Source organism: Leucoraja erinacea, chromosome 18 (genome assembly GCF_028641065.1).
Source record: "Leucoraja erinacea ecotype New England chromosome 18, Leri_hhj_1, whole genome shotgun sequence".
NCBI lineage: Eukaryota > Metazoa > Chordata > Chondrichthyes > Rajiformes > Rajidae > Leucoraja > Leucoraja erinaceus.
In genome coordinates, this window is record NC_073394.1 from 22,684,664 (window position 1) to 22,703,233 (window position 18,570).

Sequence of the window (18,570 nt, forward strand, 5' to 3'; positions counted from 1 at the left end):
AAAAAATAGAGGCTGACTGTGTTCATTGCCTGAGTTTGATTGCTGGAAACAGGCTAATAAAAATTAGGTGCAGTTGTGTAGCCTACACTTACAATTTGTTTTGTTGGGTCCATTTGTGTCAGCTAATGTTTGATTTCAAATGGTTTATTAATGGAAAGGGTGCGTTCGTGCGTGCACAACTGATCCGGCTCGCATGAAGTCGCATTTTGCCCTATCCGCCCCGTGACCTAAAATGAGTTTGACACCCCTGGTTTAAAATGAGAGAGGAACGATTTAATAGGAACCTAAGGGACAACATTTTCACACAGAGGATGGTGGGTATGTGGAACAAGCTGCCAGGGGAAGTAGGCAGGTAAAATGACAGCATTTAAAATATATTTTGACAGGTACGTGGACAGGAAAGGTTTAAAGGGATATGGGCCAAATGCGGATAAATGAGACTAGTTTAGATGGGGCATCCTGATCTGCATGGGCAAGTTGGGATGAAGGGCCTGTTTCCATGCTGTAAGACTATGACACATTGTAGAAAGAGTGCAATTGCTCTGGAGAGGATCCAGGAGTGATTTATGAAGATGTTGGCAGAGCTGGAATTTGTTTTTCACTTTGAAGAAAGATTTAATAACTGGGATTGTATTCTCTGCAGCAATGGAGCTGAAGAAAATACTTAGTTGAGATGAATAATATTATGAGAATAGGACCTGTTTCGCTTAACAAAGAGTGTAGGAAGGAACTGCAGATGCTGGTTTAAACTGAAGATAGACACAAAAAGCTGGAATAACTCAGCAGGACAGGCAGCATCTCTGGAGAGAAAGAATGGGTGTTGTTACGGGTCGAGATCTTCAGACTAAAGATGTTGAAAACCAGCCATATAGATGTAAAACACAATGACGGAGCTGTGTGGTTTCCAGCTAAGGGCAGAAATCAGAATCATGGGTTCAATTTTATTGACGTGACACTGTAATAAATATACTACAGAAAAAATAATTTAATGGGGTGTCTTACAGCTTTGATCCTGACTACGGGTGCTGTCTGTACAGAATTTGTACATTCTCCCCATGACCGCATGGGTTTTCTCCGGATAGTCTGGTTTCTCCCACATCCAAAAGAAGTGCATCTTTGTAGGTTAATTGGCTTCTGTAAATTGTCCCAGGCTTGTAGGATAGAACTGGTGTATGGTAGATTGTTGGTCAGTGTGGACTTGGTGGGCCGAAGGGCTTGTTTCCATGTTAATTTAATTGAACCATATGCTTGGTTGAATATGTGGCATTATTTTTGTCTTGATCCAATAGTCAAAGGGTAAGGTTGATTAATTTATTTGTGAAGAACAGGGATGGAAGTCCGACTCCTCTTATATATATATATGCATAACAGCATGAACTACTGTGAAATATAATTAGGAATGTAATTTAGTCTAACCTTATTCATACCTAATCCAATTTAAAGCATAAATGTTGCATTCAAGTGTAAGTTAAAAGACTCGCTACAGTATGCATTAGATTGCACAATTTCAAGCTGAAAAATGCAGAAACTCCCTACCATAGGAGGACGAACACCCCCCTCCCACACCTTCCCCTCCCCCCCCTTGGCCGCTGCGCTCCCTTGGGCTTGGTCGCTGCACTCCCTCGGGCTTGTTCACTGCGCTTCCTCACAATTTCTCACTCTCAACTCTCACCCAATGTTGGCAGCCCTATATCCTAAAGGACAAAAGGGACACAGAGTGCTAGAGTAATTCAGTGGGTCAGGTGACATCTCTGGAGAAAATGGATAACTGACGCTTCAGTTTGTTTCTGGTTCCTCAGACTGAAGACTGTACTTCAGATCCGAAACATCACCTATCCATGTTCTCTGGCAGAAGGTCTCCTGGTGAGCCATGGCCACACCCCGGCAGCAGGCCTGGCTCGCCCACCGCAGAATCAGGAGACAGAAGCTGCCTCCGCTCGCCCCGAAGACTGGCAACTGGAGATGGAGAGAGTTGGGGGAGGCGGTGAACGCTAGACAAGGAACGAAGGAAGAACCGGGGCATGAAGGTTGAAGATGGCCGGGCAAGAAAAAGGAGATGGACGACAGTTTGCGGGATGACTGGACAGAGGTGACGGCTGCAACAGGCCTTGGTGACCAGCTGCAGCTGGCATTGAAATGGTGCCAAAACCTGGCGACTCCTGAATATAGACTCTGTGGGCTGTTTGTTTGCATTGTGTGCTAAGTGGGTATTGTACTTATGTATGGCAATAATCTCACTGATCTGTATGCAAAAAAATAATCGCACTGTACCTTGGTACGTGATAATAAAGAAACCATTGATTCTCCAGAGATTCTGCCTGACCTCTGTGTTACTCCAGCAATAAGAGCAATAACACCTGCTGTGTTACTCTAGCAACGGAGAAAATAGTCCAGCATTTTCTGTCCTTTTGTGTGATAACCAGCATCTGCAGTTCCTTGTTTCTACATCTTAAACAACAAATAATATTGTCTCATTCTTGATGATGCAAACAGCATTTGCTGGCACATCAAATCCTAAAGCAGATTCAATGCAGCAATTAGCATTTCCTAAATGGCAGGGCCAGGTTTCTATCTACTTCCCTCTTTAATTGCAATATATACAAAGATTATTGTTTAAATATTTAGTGTGGCTGAGCATTGGGCCAAGAAAATTGCCATGAGACCAAATATTAAACTTACCATCACTTTATTTCCGTCTCATCCCTAACAAATTTTAAAATTTTATAAGCATTTCCTTTCAATTTAACATCAATATTTTTGTAAGAAATATTTTAATAAATTGTCCACTTAAATAATTTATATTCAACCGTAAATTTAGACAACACGACAATGTTTAATTGACAAGACAACATTTTAAGAACATCATCAGGTGGTTTTCATAATATGAAAGGAATAGACTTAAGGTAGAAAAGAGAGATTTGAGGTTCCTTTAAATGAAAATGGGTTAGAGGACTTTAGATTAGATTAGATAAAGTTTGGAAAGAAGCACATTGGCCCACCAAGCCCACACCAACCATCGATCACCTGCTCATATTTGTTCTATGTTATCCCATTTTATCATCCACTCCCTACATACAAGGGGCAATTTATTAATTAACACAAAACTCAAGATAAACCCAAAAACGAGACCCCCATAAAGTCACCTATTCATTTTCAACAGACATGCTGCCTGGCCCACTGAGTTACTCCAGCTTTTTAGGTCTGAAGAAGGGTCTCGACCCGAAACATCACCTATTACTTTTCTCGAGAGATGCTGCCTTTGGTTTAAACCAGCATCTGCACTTCCTTCCTACATAACTCAGAAACCCACACATCTTTGGGATGAGGGAGGAAATTGGAGCAGCAAGAGAAAGCCCACGTGGCTACAGGGAGTACGTGCAAACTTCACACAAATTGCACCAGTGGTCAGGATTGAACCTGGGTCTCTGGCGCCGTGCGGTTTTTAAATTTTGACATGAAGTTCATGATTGCTTATACTTAGTTGTTATTAGAACTATTGACTATTTTTATCTTTCTTTTATTGAGCAGGTTTTATATCAACTGAAAGGTAATACTCAAATGTTGGTGATAAATAGTACAAACCCTGGACAACTGAAAGCAGTCCATGTCCTTCCTCCGGGTCAGCTGATGGATAACAAGGGCCAGTGCATTCACTTTAATTCACTGGCAGGTTCAATGGAAAACACCGCGATACATCCAGGTGAAGGTACCGTACACGATGAAGAGAAAAGGCCTGAGACCTAAAACATAATTTGCATTTTAGAGTCATACAGTCATACACTGCATGAAAACAGGCCTTTCGGCCCAACTCGTCCATACTGACCAAGATGCCCCATTGAAGCCCCATTTACCTGCCATTGGCCCACATCCCTCTAAACATTGCCTATCCATCCACCTGTCCAGGTGCCTTTTAAATGCTGTGATAGCACCTGCCTCATCTACTTCCTCTGGCAGCTCATTCCATATGCTCACCAACCACTGTGTGAAAAAGTTGCCCTTCAGGTTCCTTGCCCCTCTCACCTTAAACCTTTGTCCTCTGGTTTTTATTCCCCTACCCTAGGTAAAATAAAGTCCTGTACATGCACCCTATATATTCCATTCATGATTTCATACATCGCTAAAAGATCTATATAAAATCAGTCAAAATTATGTAAATATGAAAAGGGTGAGGTCATGGAATCTCCAATGCTTGCAGATTATATTGGCAATTATATATCTCAATAGAACTTACGTTTTCTTAGTTTGTATTGGTATTGGTTTATTCATGACACTGGTTTATTCTGTATCTTCTGAGATGAGGAAAATCTCTGTCACAGAGTGTTGTGAATTTGTGGAATTCTCTGCCTCAGAAGGCAATGGAGGCCGATTCACTAGATGCATACAAAAGAGAGTGAGATCGAGCTTTTAGGGCTAGCGGAATCAAGGGGTATGGGGAGAAGGCAAGAACGGGGTACTGATTGTGGATGATCAGCCATGATCACATTGAATGGAGGTGCTGGCACGAAGAGCCGAATGGCCTACTCCTGCGCCTATTGTCTATGTATCTATGTAAAAAACATTTTGCGTGCTATTCAGACAGATCATGTGATACATGAGCACAATCAGGCCGTACATGAGTGCATTAGTCTAACAAGAGAAAAGAAACAGTCTGAATATAGTGTCATAGCTACAGAGAAGGTACATATAAAAATTATGTACGAGGTACAACGAGGTAGATTGAGATAATGTAATAAAAAGGAACTGCAGATGCTGGTTTATACCAAAGATAGACACAATATGCCGGAGTAATTTAGCGGGACAGGTTGCATCTCGTGAGAAAATGGATAGATGATGTTTTGGGTCGAGACCCTTTTTCAGAGTCTGGTCCTTCCTAGCACTTGGTCTACTGAGCAGTTCCCGATCCAGGTAAGCCCCAGGCTTCTGCAGGGCTTTCCTCCGTCGTCTTCAGCCGGATCATCCCCAGAATTAGTCAGGATTAATGGCCCGTGCATTAGTCAGAATTAATGGGTTAGGCACAATATCAAGTCTGACATTCTCATAGTTTGCCAACAATCACAATAAAAATGGGGATTGTTATCCTTGCAAGCAGCTGCCGGAAAGAAAGGAATACAGAGAAGGCAAGGGAAATTAAGAACCAACGTTTAATTGCTGTTCTACTATAAATGTTTTAATTTAGAAGAACTGCAGAAATACTAGAAATGTTAGTAAAAAGAAAGTAATTGTACAAGATTTCCCATGTGGCTTCAATACATTTTGGAGAGGTCATTTCTATTTCTATGATTTTTAAAGCTCTTTGAATTGCAGAAATTTATTGTTAACTAGGATTTTTTTTTTAATCAAGTGACGGGTTTCCTGGGTAAAGTGTTACCTATGACAACACCTCAAACAACAGGCCTCAACATGCAACAGGTAAGACAGAAGGATCACATTTTATTTACCTAGGTAGTTATTTTCCAGTCTTTATTGTTTGCATAATTTATTCATGTAGCAGGGCAGAAAGGGCTAAACCACTGCACCTATCCATGTTCTCCAGAGGTGCATCGGACCCGCTGAGTTACTCCAGCATTTGTGTCTTTTATTTATTTACCATGCACCACTGATTTCCCTTGCACTGAATGGTTTGTTCGGCCACTGAATGGTTTGTTAACATGGAACAGAAAACAGAATATTTGCAGAACCCAATGGGTCACACAGCATCTGTGGGACCATAAAGTACAGGTTCACCACCGATTTTCCAGCACTCTTGGTTCCAGAATTTCTGGATTATCTGTTTTGCCGGATCAAGAGAGGCCAGGGCCTCCAAGAGGAATTGAACAGTACTAGAACGGTCCACCTAGGCCACCAAAGGACCGAGATACCAGTCCGCAAAGTCGGCCGCAGAAGTCCGTTATGGGAGCAGATCTGCTGTCTCCAGTGAGGCTGGAGTTCCAGAGCCCCGGCCACAGGGGGCAAACTCGACCCACGGAAGTCCCGATGAGTGATTTTTGGGGGGTGCTACATTTTTGGGGGGGGACTTCCAGTGTGGGGGATTTCAAGTGCGCTCTGATAATTTTGTCTGGATTAGCATCAAGGAGATGCTCGACCACCAGTTGCTGTAAAATCGGTGGTGGACCTGTATAAGTTGATGTTTTGTGGTTCAGGAGACCATCCGTCAGGAATGAGAGGGAAGAGGTGTAGGTTAGCTGAGGTTGGAAAGTCAATATTCATAGCACTGGACTGTAAGATACTCAAGCGGAATATGAAATGTTGGAGGAGTTAATATAGAGTCCGGTCGGTGAGAAAGGACACCAAGTGCTTGAGTAACTCAGTGGGTCAGGCAGCATCTCTGGAGAACATGGTTAGGTGACCTTTCGGGGTGGGATCCTTCCACAGACTAGATGAGAGGTGGAACTGGTTGACAAAGGAATGATGGGCTAATGGAACCAGGTGAGTGGGGGGGGGGGCGGGGTTGAGTTAGAGGGTGATAGTTAAGAGGTGAAGCCAGATGGTGAGGGGGAGATGGACAAATAAAACCAGGGGAGGGGAGGGGGATTGGACAGGTGAGCAAAGGGAGAAAAAACACAGGTGGAGATACAAGAAACTGCAGATGCAAGCATAAATGATATTGAACGTTACACATCATAGGGCAATTTTCTGACAGTAACATTTACTGATAGCCTTGAACGGCAAAAATCCTATTAGAAATTCAGGCATCTAGCTTTCCCAGCTTAAATGTTGCAAAACCCTGCATAGTGAAAGTACCTGGTAGCAATGAAAGGTTGCAAAACTCTCATGCCATCACGTTCAAAAATCAGAGGGAAAAAAGACTGAAAGACAAACTATTCACGACAAATCGTTATGTGATTTGATATTTTGTCAGGTTAGTTGAATGCTTCGTCGGCCCATTTAGAGGTTGATTTGTTTTGTCGTTTTCCAGAAAACTGATGCATTCATTTGTCCTTATTATGTTCACTGTGAAAACAGTGAACGCCAGCAATCAGGTGCCAAGAGCCAACTAATCCAAGCTGAGTGCAGCAGGCATGCAATTATACTGGCAGCACAGCTTTGACTGTCTTTCTCTTTACAATTTTCCTGACATCTCAAGAGATCCCTCTGTGTGTATCCAGATGGTGGGGTACAGAAGGATAGTTTAGTTTAATTGAGTTTAGTTTTGTTTATTTTATTGTCACGTGTGAAAATAAGGTACAGTGAAAAGCTTTTGTTTGCATGCTATCCAGTCAGAGAAAAGTCTAAATACGAATACGTGAGTGTGATTGTACAATCAATACAATCACTGTGCCATCCCATTATCGAATCAGTGCATAGATCATGGAATGGTACAGTGGCGCAGTGTTGGAGTTGCTGCCTTACAGCGCCAGAGACCCGGGTTTGATCATTACTACGGGTGCTGTCCATACGGAGTGTGCACGGCACACATTTTATCTTCATGTAGCATGTAGCAAAACTGTCCTTTATTCTGTACAGAGCAGTGACACAATTGAGTGTGGATGATAGTTTTTCTGCAACAACAATATCACTGCATCTTGCAGAGAAATGGCCCTCAGCAAGAGAACCCTTGTATTATCTGGGATATATAACTTACGTTTCCAAACAAACATAAATCAAACTTGTATTATAACTGTGGGAGCAGGGATACCAGCTTTTGTAGCCAAATTCTGCAGTTTCCTCAGTCCTCAGTTTTTTGGAAACCTCTTCCTTTAATGCACGGATAAAGGGTATGGCTTAAGAGGAAATATTGGACAGGTTAGACTTTTACTCATTGATGTTTAGAGAAATCAGAAGTAATTTAATTGAAACATAAAATAATTTGAGACGGTTTGATGTGATGGAAGCCAAGAAGATGTTTCCCCTCACTGAGGATCCTAAAACCAAGAGCTCGTAGTTTCAGAATAATTCATTACTTTTTTTAAGATGGAGATGATAAGATAGTGGCATATAAAATGCTTTTATACAGGCAAATAGATCTGCAGGGATTGGAGGGATATGGACCGTATGCAGGCAGAGGAGATTATGTTGGCATCATATTCGGCACAGACATTGTTGTGGGCTGAAGGGCCTGTTTCTGTTATGTTCTGTTCTATAATGTAGAATTTTATTTTCTCGAGGGTGATAAATCTTTGGAATGTTTTATTCAAAAAGCTGTAGACTGAATTATTCAATGCATTCAAAGCTGAGATGGACAGATTTTTGATTTGTTGGAAAATCAAGTTATGGAAATAAGCAAGAAAAAGGAGTGGAGATCAAGATCAAATCACCATAATATTATTGGATTGCAGAACAGGCTTGACAGGCCATTTGGCCAACATTGTTCCCATTTCTTATATTCTTATCTCTTTAATCAATCAATGGAATTGGTTACCACGAGATAAGGCAGATCATATACTCAAACCATGCTTCTTATTTTCCTCTGCATAGCCGGAAAATTAAATAGGCTTTTATTGCAGTGTTTTGGTCCCACCCACCCACGTTTCTCTCTGTATTCTATCCAAGTGACTCTTCATTGTTGAAGTGCAAAGTGCAAAGGAGGCAAACATGTTTCACAACCTCATTTTTACTATTTTAATGATTCATCCCTTCTGGGTTTCTGCTAAGTTTAGAGAAGAATTTGGCAGACTATTCCAAATCCTCAACCAATACTGCCATGCAACGAACAATTATTTCCTCACCAGCTTCGTAATTAGAAACACAAACTCAATATTTGTGCTGAAATGTCACAGATATTTGACAGCAGGGCAGCACGGTGGCGTAGCAGTAGAGCTACTGCCTTACAGCGCCAGTGACACCAGGTTCGATCCTGACTACGGGTCTGCACGGAGTTTGTACGTTCTCCCTGTGTCCTGCGTGGGTTTTCTCCGAGATCTTCGCTTTCCTCCAACTTTCCAAAGACGTCCAGATTTGTAGGTTAATTTGTTGGCTGGTTCGGACTCAGTGGGATGGAGGGCCTGTTTCCGCGCTGAATCCCCAAACTAAACGAAACGAAACTAAACTAAATTTCCTTGCCATAGCCACAGGCATAAATGTAATGTGACCTATGTATTACTTCCTAGCTGTTACCAGGCAACTTAACTGTCCTCCCACCATCTAGAGATAGGTCATTGACCTCCAATCTACCTCACTGCAGACCTTTGAACTATCTTTAATCAGACTTTATCTTGCACTAACCGTGTCTGAAGAGGGATCCCAACCTGAAATGTCACCCATCCTTTTTCTCCAGAGATGCTGCCTGACCCACTGAGTAACTCCAGCACTTTGTGTCTATCTTTAGTAGTACCATTTATCCTGTATCTGTACACTGTGGACAGCTTGAATGTGATCATTTCTTGTCTTTTTCGCTGACTGGATAACACGCAACATCAAGCTTTTCACTGTACCTCGGTACATGTGGCAATAATAAACTAAACTAAAATTAAATTAAACTTTTATACTATTACAAAATATAGCACATTTGTGACAATATTATATTTTCATTATCCAAATTTGTGTGGATTTGTTGGAACCTATAATTAAGAAATTAAGCACAAAGAAACAAAATCTGTTGAGAAAGAACCAAAGGGACACAAAGTGCAAGAGTAACTCAGCAGGTCGGTCAGCATCTCTAGAGAACATAGATTTGTAAACAGCTTCAGGTTGGTCAACCCAAGCACTCACCTATCCATGTTCTCTAGAGATGCAGCCTGACCCGCAGAGTTCCTCCATCACTTTGTGATTTAAAAATATATATTTTTGGTGTACCTGGTTTATCTGAACACATGAGACAAACTGCAATATAATTTGGAAAATGCAGAAACACAAAGCAGAGAGAAACAGAGTTTAGTTTAGTTTAATTTATTGTCGAGGTAGAGTGAAAAGCTTTGGTTGTGTGCAAGACACTGGAAACAGACAGTACTATAAATGTTCAGTTATGAGCTTTAATAGAACTTTATTACTCTGGCTTGTTGATGGAAACTTTAAAAACCACGATAATGGGTAAAAACCTACATTAATAAATTTATGCTCAGGAAGCGAGCTAAAAATCTGAAGCTAATATATAATTTATGCTTCAGTAGATCTATATCACTTAGATTGGTTCCACAGACACTGTAGTTTTAATATAACCCGTTATAGTCAAGCAATGCAAGCCTGCAAGAAACATTGTGGCTAAAACAACATTATTTAAATGTATTTCATATCTTCCATTAGCCTTCTCAAGCAAATTGCAAATTATCGTTACCCTTTTCATGTTTCAACATTATCATATTTACCTTTCTTTAACTAAGCAGATAAGGTGAACCCTGTAAAAGTACGTTCAACTGTACAAGGTGAGCTCTGTCTGCATGGACAGTGTACTTGCAAAACTTCAGTTTTGCTGACGTAGCAGCTTAATAGCAGTGTTTCCTAATCTCTGATGATGAGTGGACAAATGATAAACTTCCCCTTACTTCTGAAATGTTTCTATCACAAAAGATAAGATCTGAAGATATAAGAGCAAGATTAGGCCATTCGGCCCATCAATTCTACTCCGCCATTCATTCATGGCTGATCTATTTTTCCCTCTCAACCCCATTCTCCTGCTCTCCCTGTAATTTTCCCTTCCTAATCAAGAAACTATCAATCACCACTTTAAAAATACCCAATGACCTTGCCTCCATGGCCGCCTGTGGGAAAGAATTGCTCAGATTCACCACACTGTGGCTAAAGCAATTCCTCCTCTCCATTCTAAAGGCACATTCTTTTATTCTGAGGCTGTGCCCTCTGGTTCTAGACTCTCTCATTACTGGAAACATTCTTTTCACATCCATAATCAAGGATAATGAAACAATTCTTACAATTTCCATTATTCGTAAGATGTATTTTACAGTTATGGTCCCATTCAAAGTTCACAACAAAGAAAGAGGCTTTTCTGCACGTAATCCATGTAAGTATTTATGCACCTCAAGCCTCCTTAAATAACTCCATCTTCTGTTTTCTTCTCTTTTACACACTTATTTTGCCTATTATTTGACTTATTCTCCCTAAATGCATCCACATACTACACTCAACTAACTTGCTGAGGTGATGTGTTTCACCGACCAATCCACGCTTTTGAATTCCCTATCTGACTTAGTGATGCCTCTAAGTATGCCCTTCCCTTTAGTGCAAACCCACTCTATCTCCACTATCTAAAGTCTTCTTAATTTTAAAGACATATCTGGCCACCCCTCAACCTTATTTCATGAGAATAATTCATCCTACTTAACCTTTCCCATAAGGACATGTTTAAGACAATTCTTGTGGATATTTTCTCGTCCTCTTATTGATATATTTATCTTCTTCTTCTTTTCGTGTCCATCTTGTTACAAATGTTGACCTCGCTGTCATCGTCCATCCTGAAAAGGCCGCAAGCTTCCGGCGACAATCAGTGGAAGCCATCACTTGTTGCAATAGATGATGGTGGAAGCTGAATTAGCTCAGGAAACTTCCAGTTTCCAGCCCCACAATGTGGACGCTTCTGCGGTGGGGCCGACATATTTATAGTATAACAGGATGGAATTGTACACGGAATCAGAGCTATAAAATAACTTTTTTACTTTTATCGCTAATTTTATCCCCTTAGAAATAATTTATCGTGCTTATTAACCTACATTGTCGATTTGTACTCTGAGATCCCAGTTTTTTCTACTTCTTAATGAGATTCTCATTTTCCAATGTCTGACCTCCTGATTCTTGGCACACTTAAATAAATTTCAGTTGCCAACAATAAGGCCAATTAACCTACAAACCCGCACGTCTTTGGGATGAGGGAAGAAACCAGAGCACATGGAGGAAACCCATGTGGTCACAGGAAGAACGTACAAACGCCACACAGACAGCACCCGGTCAGGATCGAACCCGGGTTTTTGGCGCTGTGAGGCAGCTGCTCTACTCCTTTGCCACCCATAACTGTATCTAGTTATTTTAATTTAAAAAAAATTATTATCTTTTATTTTTTAAAGCTTTAAAATGTTCCCGAAAATTAGAAACATTCTGTAGAAAAATATGCAAGTTTTTTAACGTCTCAAAATGATGGCGTTAATAAAAATAGCGTAATTTCCCACCCAATTTGATGCCATCCGCGAATACGTCTAAATCAAAGTTCACACCTTGGTGGAACAGACTCACTATCACTCCATACGGTCACCCCTCTGTCTGAGTTCACCAGGGCAGGATGAGGCAGACACATTCTGCGGGGCCCAAGTGGGAAGAGCTCAGTACAGGTTGGGCATCCAACCCCACAGTTAATCCCACCTCCTCTCCACCAGCTTCTGAAACACTCCTGAAAGCTTTTATTAAGTTCGTACGTCATAGGATCGTAATTAGGCCAATTGGTCCATCGATTCTACTCCGCCATTCAATCGTGGTTGATCTGTCTGAACCCTCTTAACCCCATGCTCCTACTTTCTCCCCATTACCTTTGAAACCCTTACTAATGAAGAACCTGTCAATCCCAGCTTTAAAAACACCGAATGACCTGGCCTCCACAGCCGTCTGTGGCAATAAATTCCACAGATTCACCACCCTCTGACAGCCAGCAAAGCACAATCTGACTTAGTGCTGGAAGCAACTTTGAATATTGCAGAATGTCTCTGTCTCAAGTTCCAGAGAAAAAGTGCTGAGGTTGGAAGATCAGGACTATACCCTTGCTTATGGAAGGACCATTCAGAAGTCGGATAACACAGGGGAAAAAACTGACAGGAAGTTCCTGAGCCCGGTGGTACATACTTTCAACCGTTTGTATCTTCTGGCCTACGGTGGTGGGGAGAAGCAGAACTAACCGGCGTGAATAAATTCAAAGAATATGTGGATCAGTGTATGGTCTCATGATTCCTTTAGTTACAAACTGTGCTTCATTGGAGTTTTATTTTAGAGATTCTTATACTAAATCTGGAACCTGGTCTTAAATTACAGTTGCAAGGAACAACAAATGCTATAATCTTGAGCAAAACACAAAGTGCTGGAGTAACTCAATTGGTCAGGCAGCATCTATGGAGGAAATGGGTAGGCGACAATTTGGGTCAGGACTCGCTTTAAGAACCGAGATGAGGAGGAATTTCCTTAGCCAGAGGATTGTGAATCTGTGGAATTTTGTCACAGATGGCAGTGGAGGTCAAAACATTGGGTACTTTTAAAGCAGAGATTGATAGGTTCTGGCCAGCAGAATAGGGTTGAGAGGGATAGATAGATCAGCCATGTTTGAATGATGGAGTAAACTCGATGGGCCGAATGGTCCAAATACTGCTCCTATGTCTTATGGTCTTCTTCAGCTTGAAGAAAGGTCCTGACACTAAATGTCGCCTATTCATTCCTTCCACAGATGCTGCCTGACCCACAGATGATGCCTGACCCGCTGAGTTACTCCAGCACTTTGTGTTTTGCCCTGGCCTCAACATGTTGACCAGTGTAAGATTGCACTAAAGTCAGCATACCTTAGCAAAAGTATATTATTTGAAATATGTGGAATAATAGAATTAAAGGAATGTTGGAACTGTATTTTGAATCATGTCATTTTGTTTTGAGCAGCTACAACAAACACCTGGTGGACCAATCACAGAAAATGGCAACCTTAGCTCCGAGCCAAGTGTGCATATCCCTTCCACTATATCTCTAACAAGGTAAACACCTGCACTTTAAATTACTAATGTTGTGAATCAATACTTAGAAATTCATGGTAAACATAGAAAGGCCTTCATATGCCTTCATTTAAGAATTGTCCCCATAGCAGTAGCATCCACGTCGCGGGGCTGGACACTGGAAGTATCCTGAGCTAATTCTGCTACCACCGTCATCTATTGCGACAAGTGATGGCTTCCACTGATTGTCGCCGGAAGCTTGCGTCCTTTTCAGAGCTTATAATGTAGCCATAATAGAAAGTTCTAGATGGGTAAAAACAAACAATTTATTAGAATTTTTAACTTGCACATCCTGGATGTTCAATTTAAGGAAACCAAATCCAGGTCCTCGTGAACTTGACATAAAATTCACTGATCACAGATGGGCGGCATGGTGGCGCAGCAGTAGAGTTGTTGCCTTACAGCGCCAGGGACCTGGGTTAGATCCTAACTACGAGTGCTGTCTGTATGGAGTTTGCACGTTCTTCCCATGACCACGTAAACCACGTGGTCACGGGGGTCTCCAGGTGCTTCTGTTTATTCCCATATCCCAAAGACATGCAGGTCTGTAGGTTAATTGACCTGAAAAATTGCCCCAATTGTGTAGGATAGAACTAGTGTACGGGTGATTTTCAGTCAGATGTCCCAGATTGTTCCCTTTTAGAGTCATAGAGTGATACAGTGTGGAAACAGGCCCTTTGGCCCAACTTGCCCCCACCAGCCAACAATGTCCCAGCTACACTTGTCCCACTTGTCTGCGTTTGGTCTATATCCCTCCAAACCTGTCCTATCCATGTACCTGTCTAACTGTTTCTTAAACGATGGGATAGTCCCAGCCTCAACTACTTCCTCTGGCAGCTTGTTCCATACACCCACCACCCTTAGTGTAAATAAGTTACCCCTCGGATTCCTATTAAATCTTTTCCCCTTCATCTTGAACCTATGTCCTCTGGTCCTTGATTCCCCTACTCTGGGCAAAAGACTCCTCTCATGATTTTGCAAACTTGCTAATCTTGCCCTGTATATTCTCATCCAAATCATTGATGTAGATGACAAACAATAATGGGCCCAGCACCGAACCCTGAGGCACACCACTAGTCACAGGCCTCCAGTCCGAGAAGCAACCTTCCACCATCTCCCTCCGCTTTCTTTCATGGAGCCAATTTGCTATTCATTCAGCTATCTCTCCTTGGATCCCATCTGATCTTCCAGAGCAGCCTCCCATGTGGAACCTTGTTGAATGCCTTACTGAAATCCATGTACACAACATCTACAGCTCTGCCCTCATTGACCTTTCTCATCACGTCTTCAAAAAAATCAATCACATTTGTGAGACACGACCACCCACGTACAAAACCATGCTGACTATCCCTAATCAGTCCATGCCCATCCAGAGTATAATCTATCCCTCAGAATACTCTCTAGTAACTTTCCAACTACAGATGTTAAGCTCACTGGCCTATAGTTCCCAGCATTTTCCCTGCAGCCCATTGAAAAGAGGCACAACATTTGCCACCCTCCAGTCTCCGGCACCTCTCCTGTAATTAAGGACGACTCGTAAATTTCAACCAGGGCTCCCGCAATTTCCTCTCTAGCTTCCCGCGATGTTTCTCTCCCAAATCTCTCACAAAGATGTGGATAGTTGAATTGTCAAATGTAAATTATTCCACAGTGAGGGATGTGACAAAAATAATCAAAGGAGAGTTGATAGGCATGTAAAAGAAAATAAGTTGCAGGGGAGATACAAGATACAGATGCTGGAACCTTCATAAAAACACCAAGTGCTGGAAGAACTCAGCGGGTCAGGCAGCATCTGAGGATGGAATGCATCTGAAGGTTTCCCTGTGTCTACCCAAAATCTTGCCGATCCATTCCTTCCATAAATGCTGCCTGACCCGCTGAGTTACTCCAGCACTATACTGTAAGTTGCAGGGATGCAGGGAAATAAGGAGAGAGGGAAAAGCGACTGATGGAATTGCTCTGTTGGGAGCTAGCATGGACCTCTTGGGATGAATGGCCTGCTTTGGGTCATTACAATAGCAGTGCAAATGGCAATGGTGGGATTTATTGCCAGAATCACGTGCTGAACCTTTGCAGAGAGACTCATGCTTGCTAACAGTCATCAGAGGAAAGAGGTACATAGCTTTCTTAATTAAATATTCTACCAGCAGTTCAGTTGTACAGTAATTCACAAGTGCTTTATGAGAAATGTGTTTGTTTTGTTTAGATTGCCCATAATGACGACAGACTCAAGGTCTAAAAAGCCGTGTAATTGCACCAAGTCCCTCTGCCTCAAACTGTAAGTATGTGAGGAAAATGTTACCGTTTCATTTTATAAAAGCAATAGGGAATGGGGAAAAATAAGCAGTTTTTTATTGATTTAAATGGTGGTGCTTTTATATGGCTCGTGACCCTCACTGAAAATGCCAGAACAGCCTCACAAAATGATTTTGTTTTTGCACATTCTGGAACAAGAGATATAAGGAAGATGCACGTCAGCCCTTATCGTGGGGATAAAATATTGTGTGCAACATATATGCACCTTTGATGATTAGTTTCATACCCACCTTTCAAACATTTGCCTTAAACACAGCAAATTTGGACCAAACACTAATGCCAAATTAATCTCCTCCACCTGCTTGTGATCCATACCCCTTCACACAGGTTTATCCATGTGCCCATCTAAAAGCCTCACAATTGCCACTATCGTATCTACCTCCACCACCACCCCTGGCAGCACAGTTTAGGCATGCACAACCTCTCTGCAAAAAATAATTGGCCCACATGTCTTTAAACTTTCCCCCTCACATCTTAAAGCTATACCTCTAGTCTTTGACATTTCCATCCTAGAATAAAGGTTCTAACTATTTACCCTATCTGCATTTCATAATTTTATGTATTTCTATCTGGTCTTCCCTCAACCTCTGATGTTCCAGAGGAAGCATTCCAGGTTTGTCCCACCTCCTTATAGCTAATGCCCCCTAATCCAAGCAACATTCTGGTAAACCTCTTGCAAAGCCTTCCTGTAATGGGGTGACCACAACTGCAAGAAATACTCTAAATACGGGCTAACATTTGATGCGGCACAGTGGCACAGCTGGTAGAGCTGCTGCCTCTGTGCCAGAGACCCAGATTCGATCCTGATCTCAAGATATTATCTGTGTGGAGTTTGCACATTCGCCCTGTGACCGTTTGTGTTTCCTCGGGTTCCCTCCCATATCCCAAAGGTTTGAGAATTGGCCACTCTAAAGAAAAATATGTCCCTAATGTTTAGGGAATTGGATAATGTAGAACTAGTGTGAATGGGCGATCGATGGGTCAGAGTGGACACGATGGGCCGAAGTTCCTGTTTCCATGCTGTATCTCTAAACTAAACTAAACTAAACTAAACTAAACAAACTAAAATCTCAATGGAGTTGCATCATGATTGCTTACACTTATAATCAATGCATAATCCCTGTTCTCTGGACTGCTCTTGCATTTACAGTATGTATATGGTGGGCCCATTTGACTTTCTGCTCGACAGTCATCACTAGTGTTTATTTTGTACACAAAAAGTACCGGAATATACGATTTATGAACACACGTGTCACGTGGCAGAAAAACAAAATGATGGCGTTAATAAAAAGCACCCCTCACCATTAAGATCTGCATGGTGCGATCCTTGCCAATAGTATTGGTATTGGTTAGTTATTGTGTACGGAGATACAGTGAAAAGCTTTTGTTTGCATGCTGTTCAATCAAATCAGGTAATATTATACACGAGTACAATTAAGTCATACACAAGTATAAGAGCTGGAGCAAAGAGGAAAAAGAGTGCTGAATATAGTTTGTTAGCAACACGGCATGGCAGTTCTAGAGGAAAAAGTCCAATGTTCACAATGAGGTAGGGTGAAAGATCATGACCAAACCCTAGCTTATGTTAAGGTCATCAAATATCGAAGATAGCTGGTTTGACTCTCTTTTCTTAGAGACTGCCGGTATTTGTATCGTACTCATATTCCTTGCCACTTATCAGCCCTTCCCTTAATCTTATCAATGTTTTGGTGTATGCAGTTACAGACTGCTTCATGTAGTTTGCAGCACAGAATCAGACTCTTCAACCCAATTTGTTCATGCCAGCCAAAATGTTCCATCTAAGCTCGTCCCATTTGCCTGCATTTGCCCCAAACCTTTCCTGTCCATGTACCTGTCCAAGTGCCTTTTAAATGCTGCTATAGTACCCGCCTCCTCTGAAAGCTCGTTCAATATACCCACCACCCTCTGAGTGAAAAAGATGCCCCTCTCGTCTTAAACCTATGTCGCCTACCCTGGGTAGAAGACTCACAGGGCAGCACAGCTCAGTGGTAGAGTTGCTGCCTTACAGCACCAGAGAGTCAGGTTTGATCCTGACCACAGGCATTTTCTGTACGGAGTTTGTACGTTCTCCCTGTGCCCGCGTGGGTTTCCATCAGGTGCTCCAGGTTTCCTCCCACATCCCAAAAATGTGCAAGTGTGTAGGTTACTTGGCTTCTGTAACTTGCCCTATGTGTAGCATAGAATAAGCCATCGTTGGTGGGTGTGGACTCGGTGGGCTGATTGGCCTGCTTCCACACTGTATCTCTAAACTAAACTCCCCATCTAAGGAGGGAAGGAATGTCACAGAGATTGGGTGCGGAGTACCCTTGAATGAGTAACTTCTTATTTAAGGGCCTGTCCCATATGGGCGTTATTTGCGCTTCATTTATGCTACATCATTTACACAACGCGTGAATGGCGTGCATTACGTGCACATGGCTTGCATTTACGCGCGCATGGCGAGTGGTGAGACGTGGTGGCGTAGGCAGTGAATCACGGGCAGCTCGCGGCGCTCCAGGATTTTGGGATTCTCAAAATCCTTGTGTGACGCACAAATGACGCCCAAGTGGGACAGGCCCTTTAGTCTACACGGTTCATAGCAAATGGGAACAGCTTGAAGGAAAGTACA

General features: G+C 42.1%; 1 protein-coding gene across 1 annotated transcript in view; it reads left to right on the forward strand.

Moving 5' to 3' along the window:
* tesmin (testis expressed metallothionein like protein) overlaps positions 1-18,570 on the forward strand; it is a 60,081-nt gene that overhangs the window by 31,594 nt on the left and 9,917 nt on the right. Inside the window, exons 4-7 of the mRNA XM_055649973.1 lie at positions 3,529-3,706; positions 5,342-5,409; positions 13,516-13,607; positions 15,832-15,903. Coding sequence (XP_055505948.1) covers positions 3,529-3,706; positions 5,342-5,409; positions 13,516-13,607; positions 15,832-15,903 — 410 coding nt within the window. The remainder of the gene's footprint in view (positions 1-3,528; positions 3,707-5,341; positions 5,410-13,515; positions 13,608-15,831; positions 15,904-18,570) is intronic.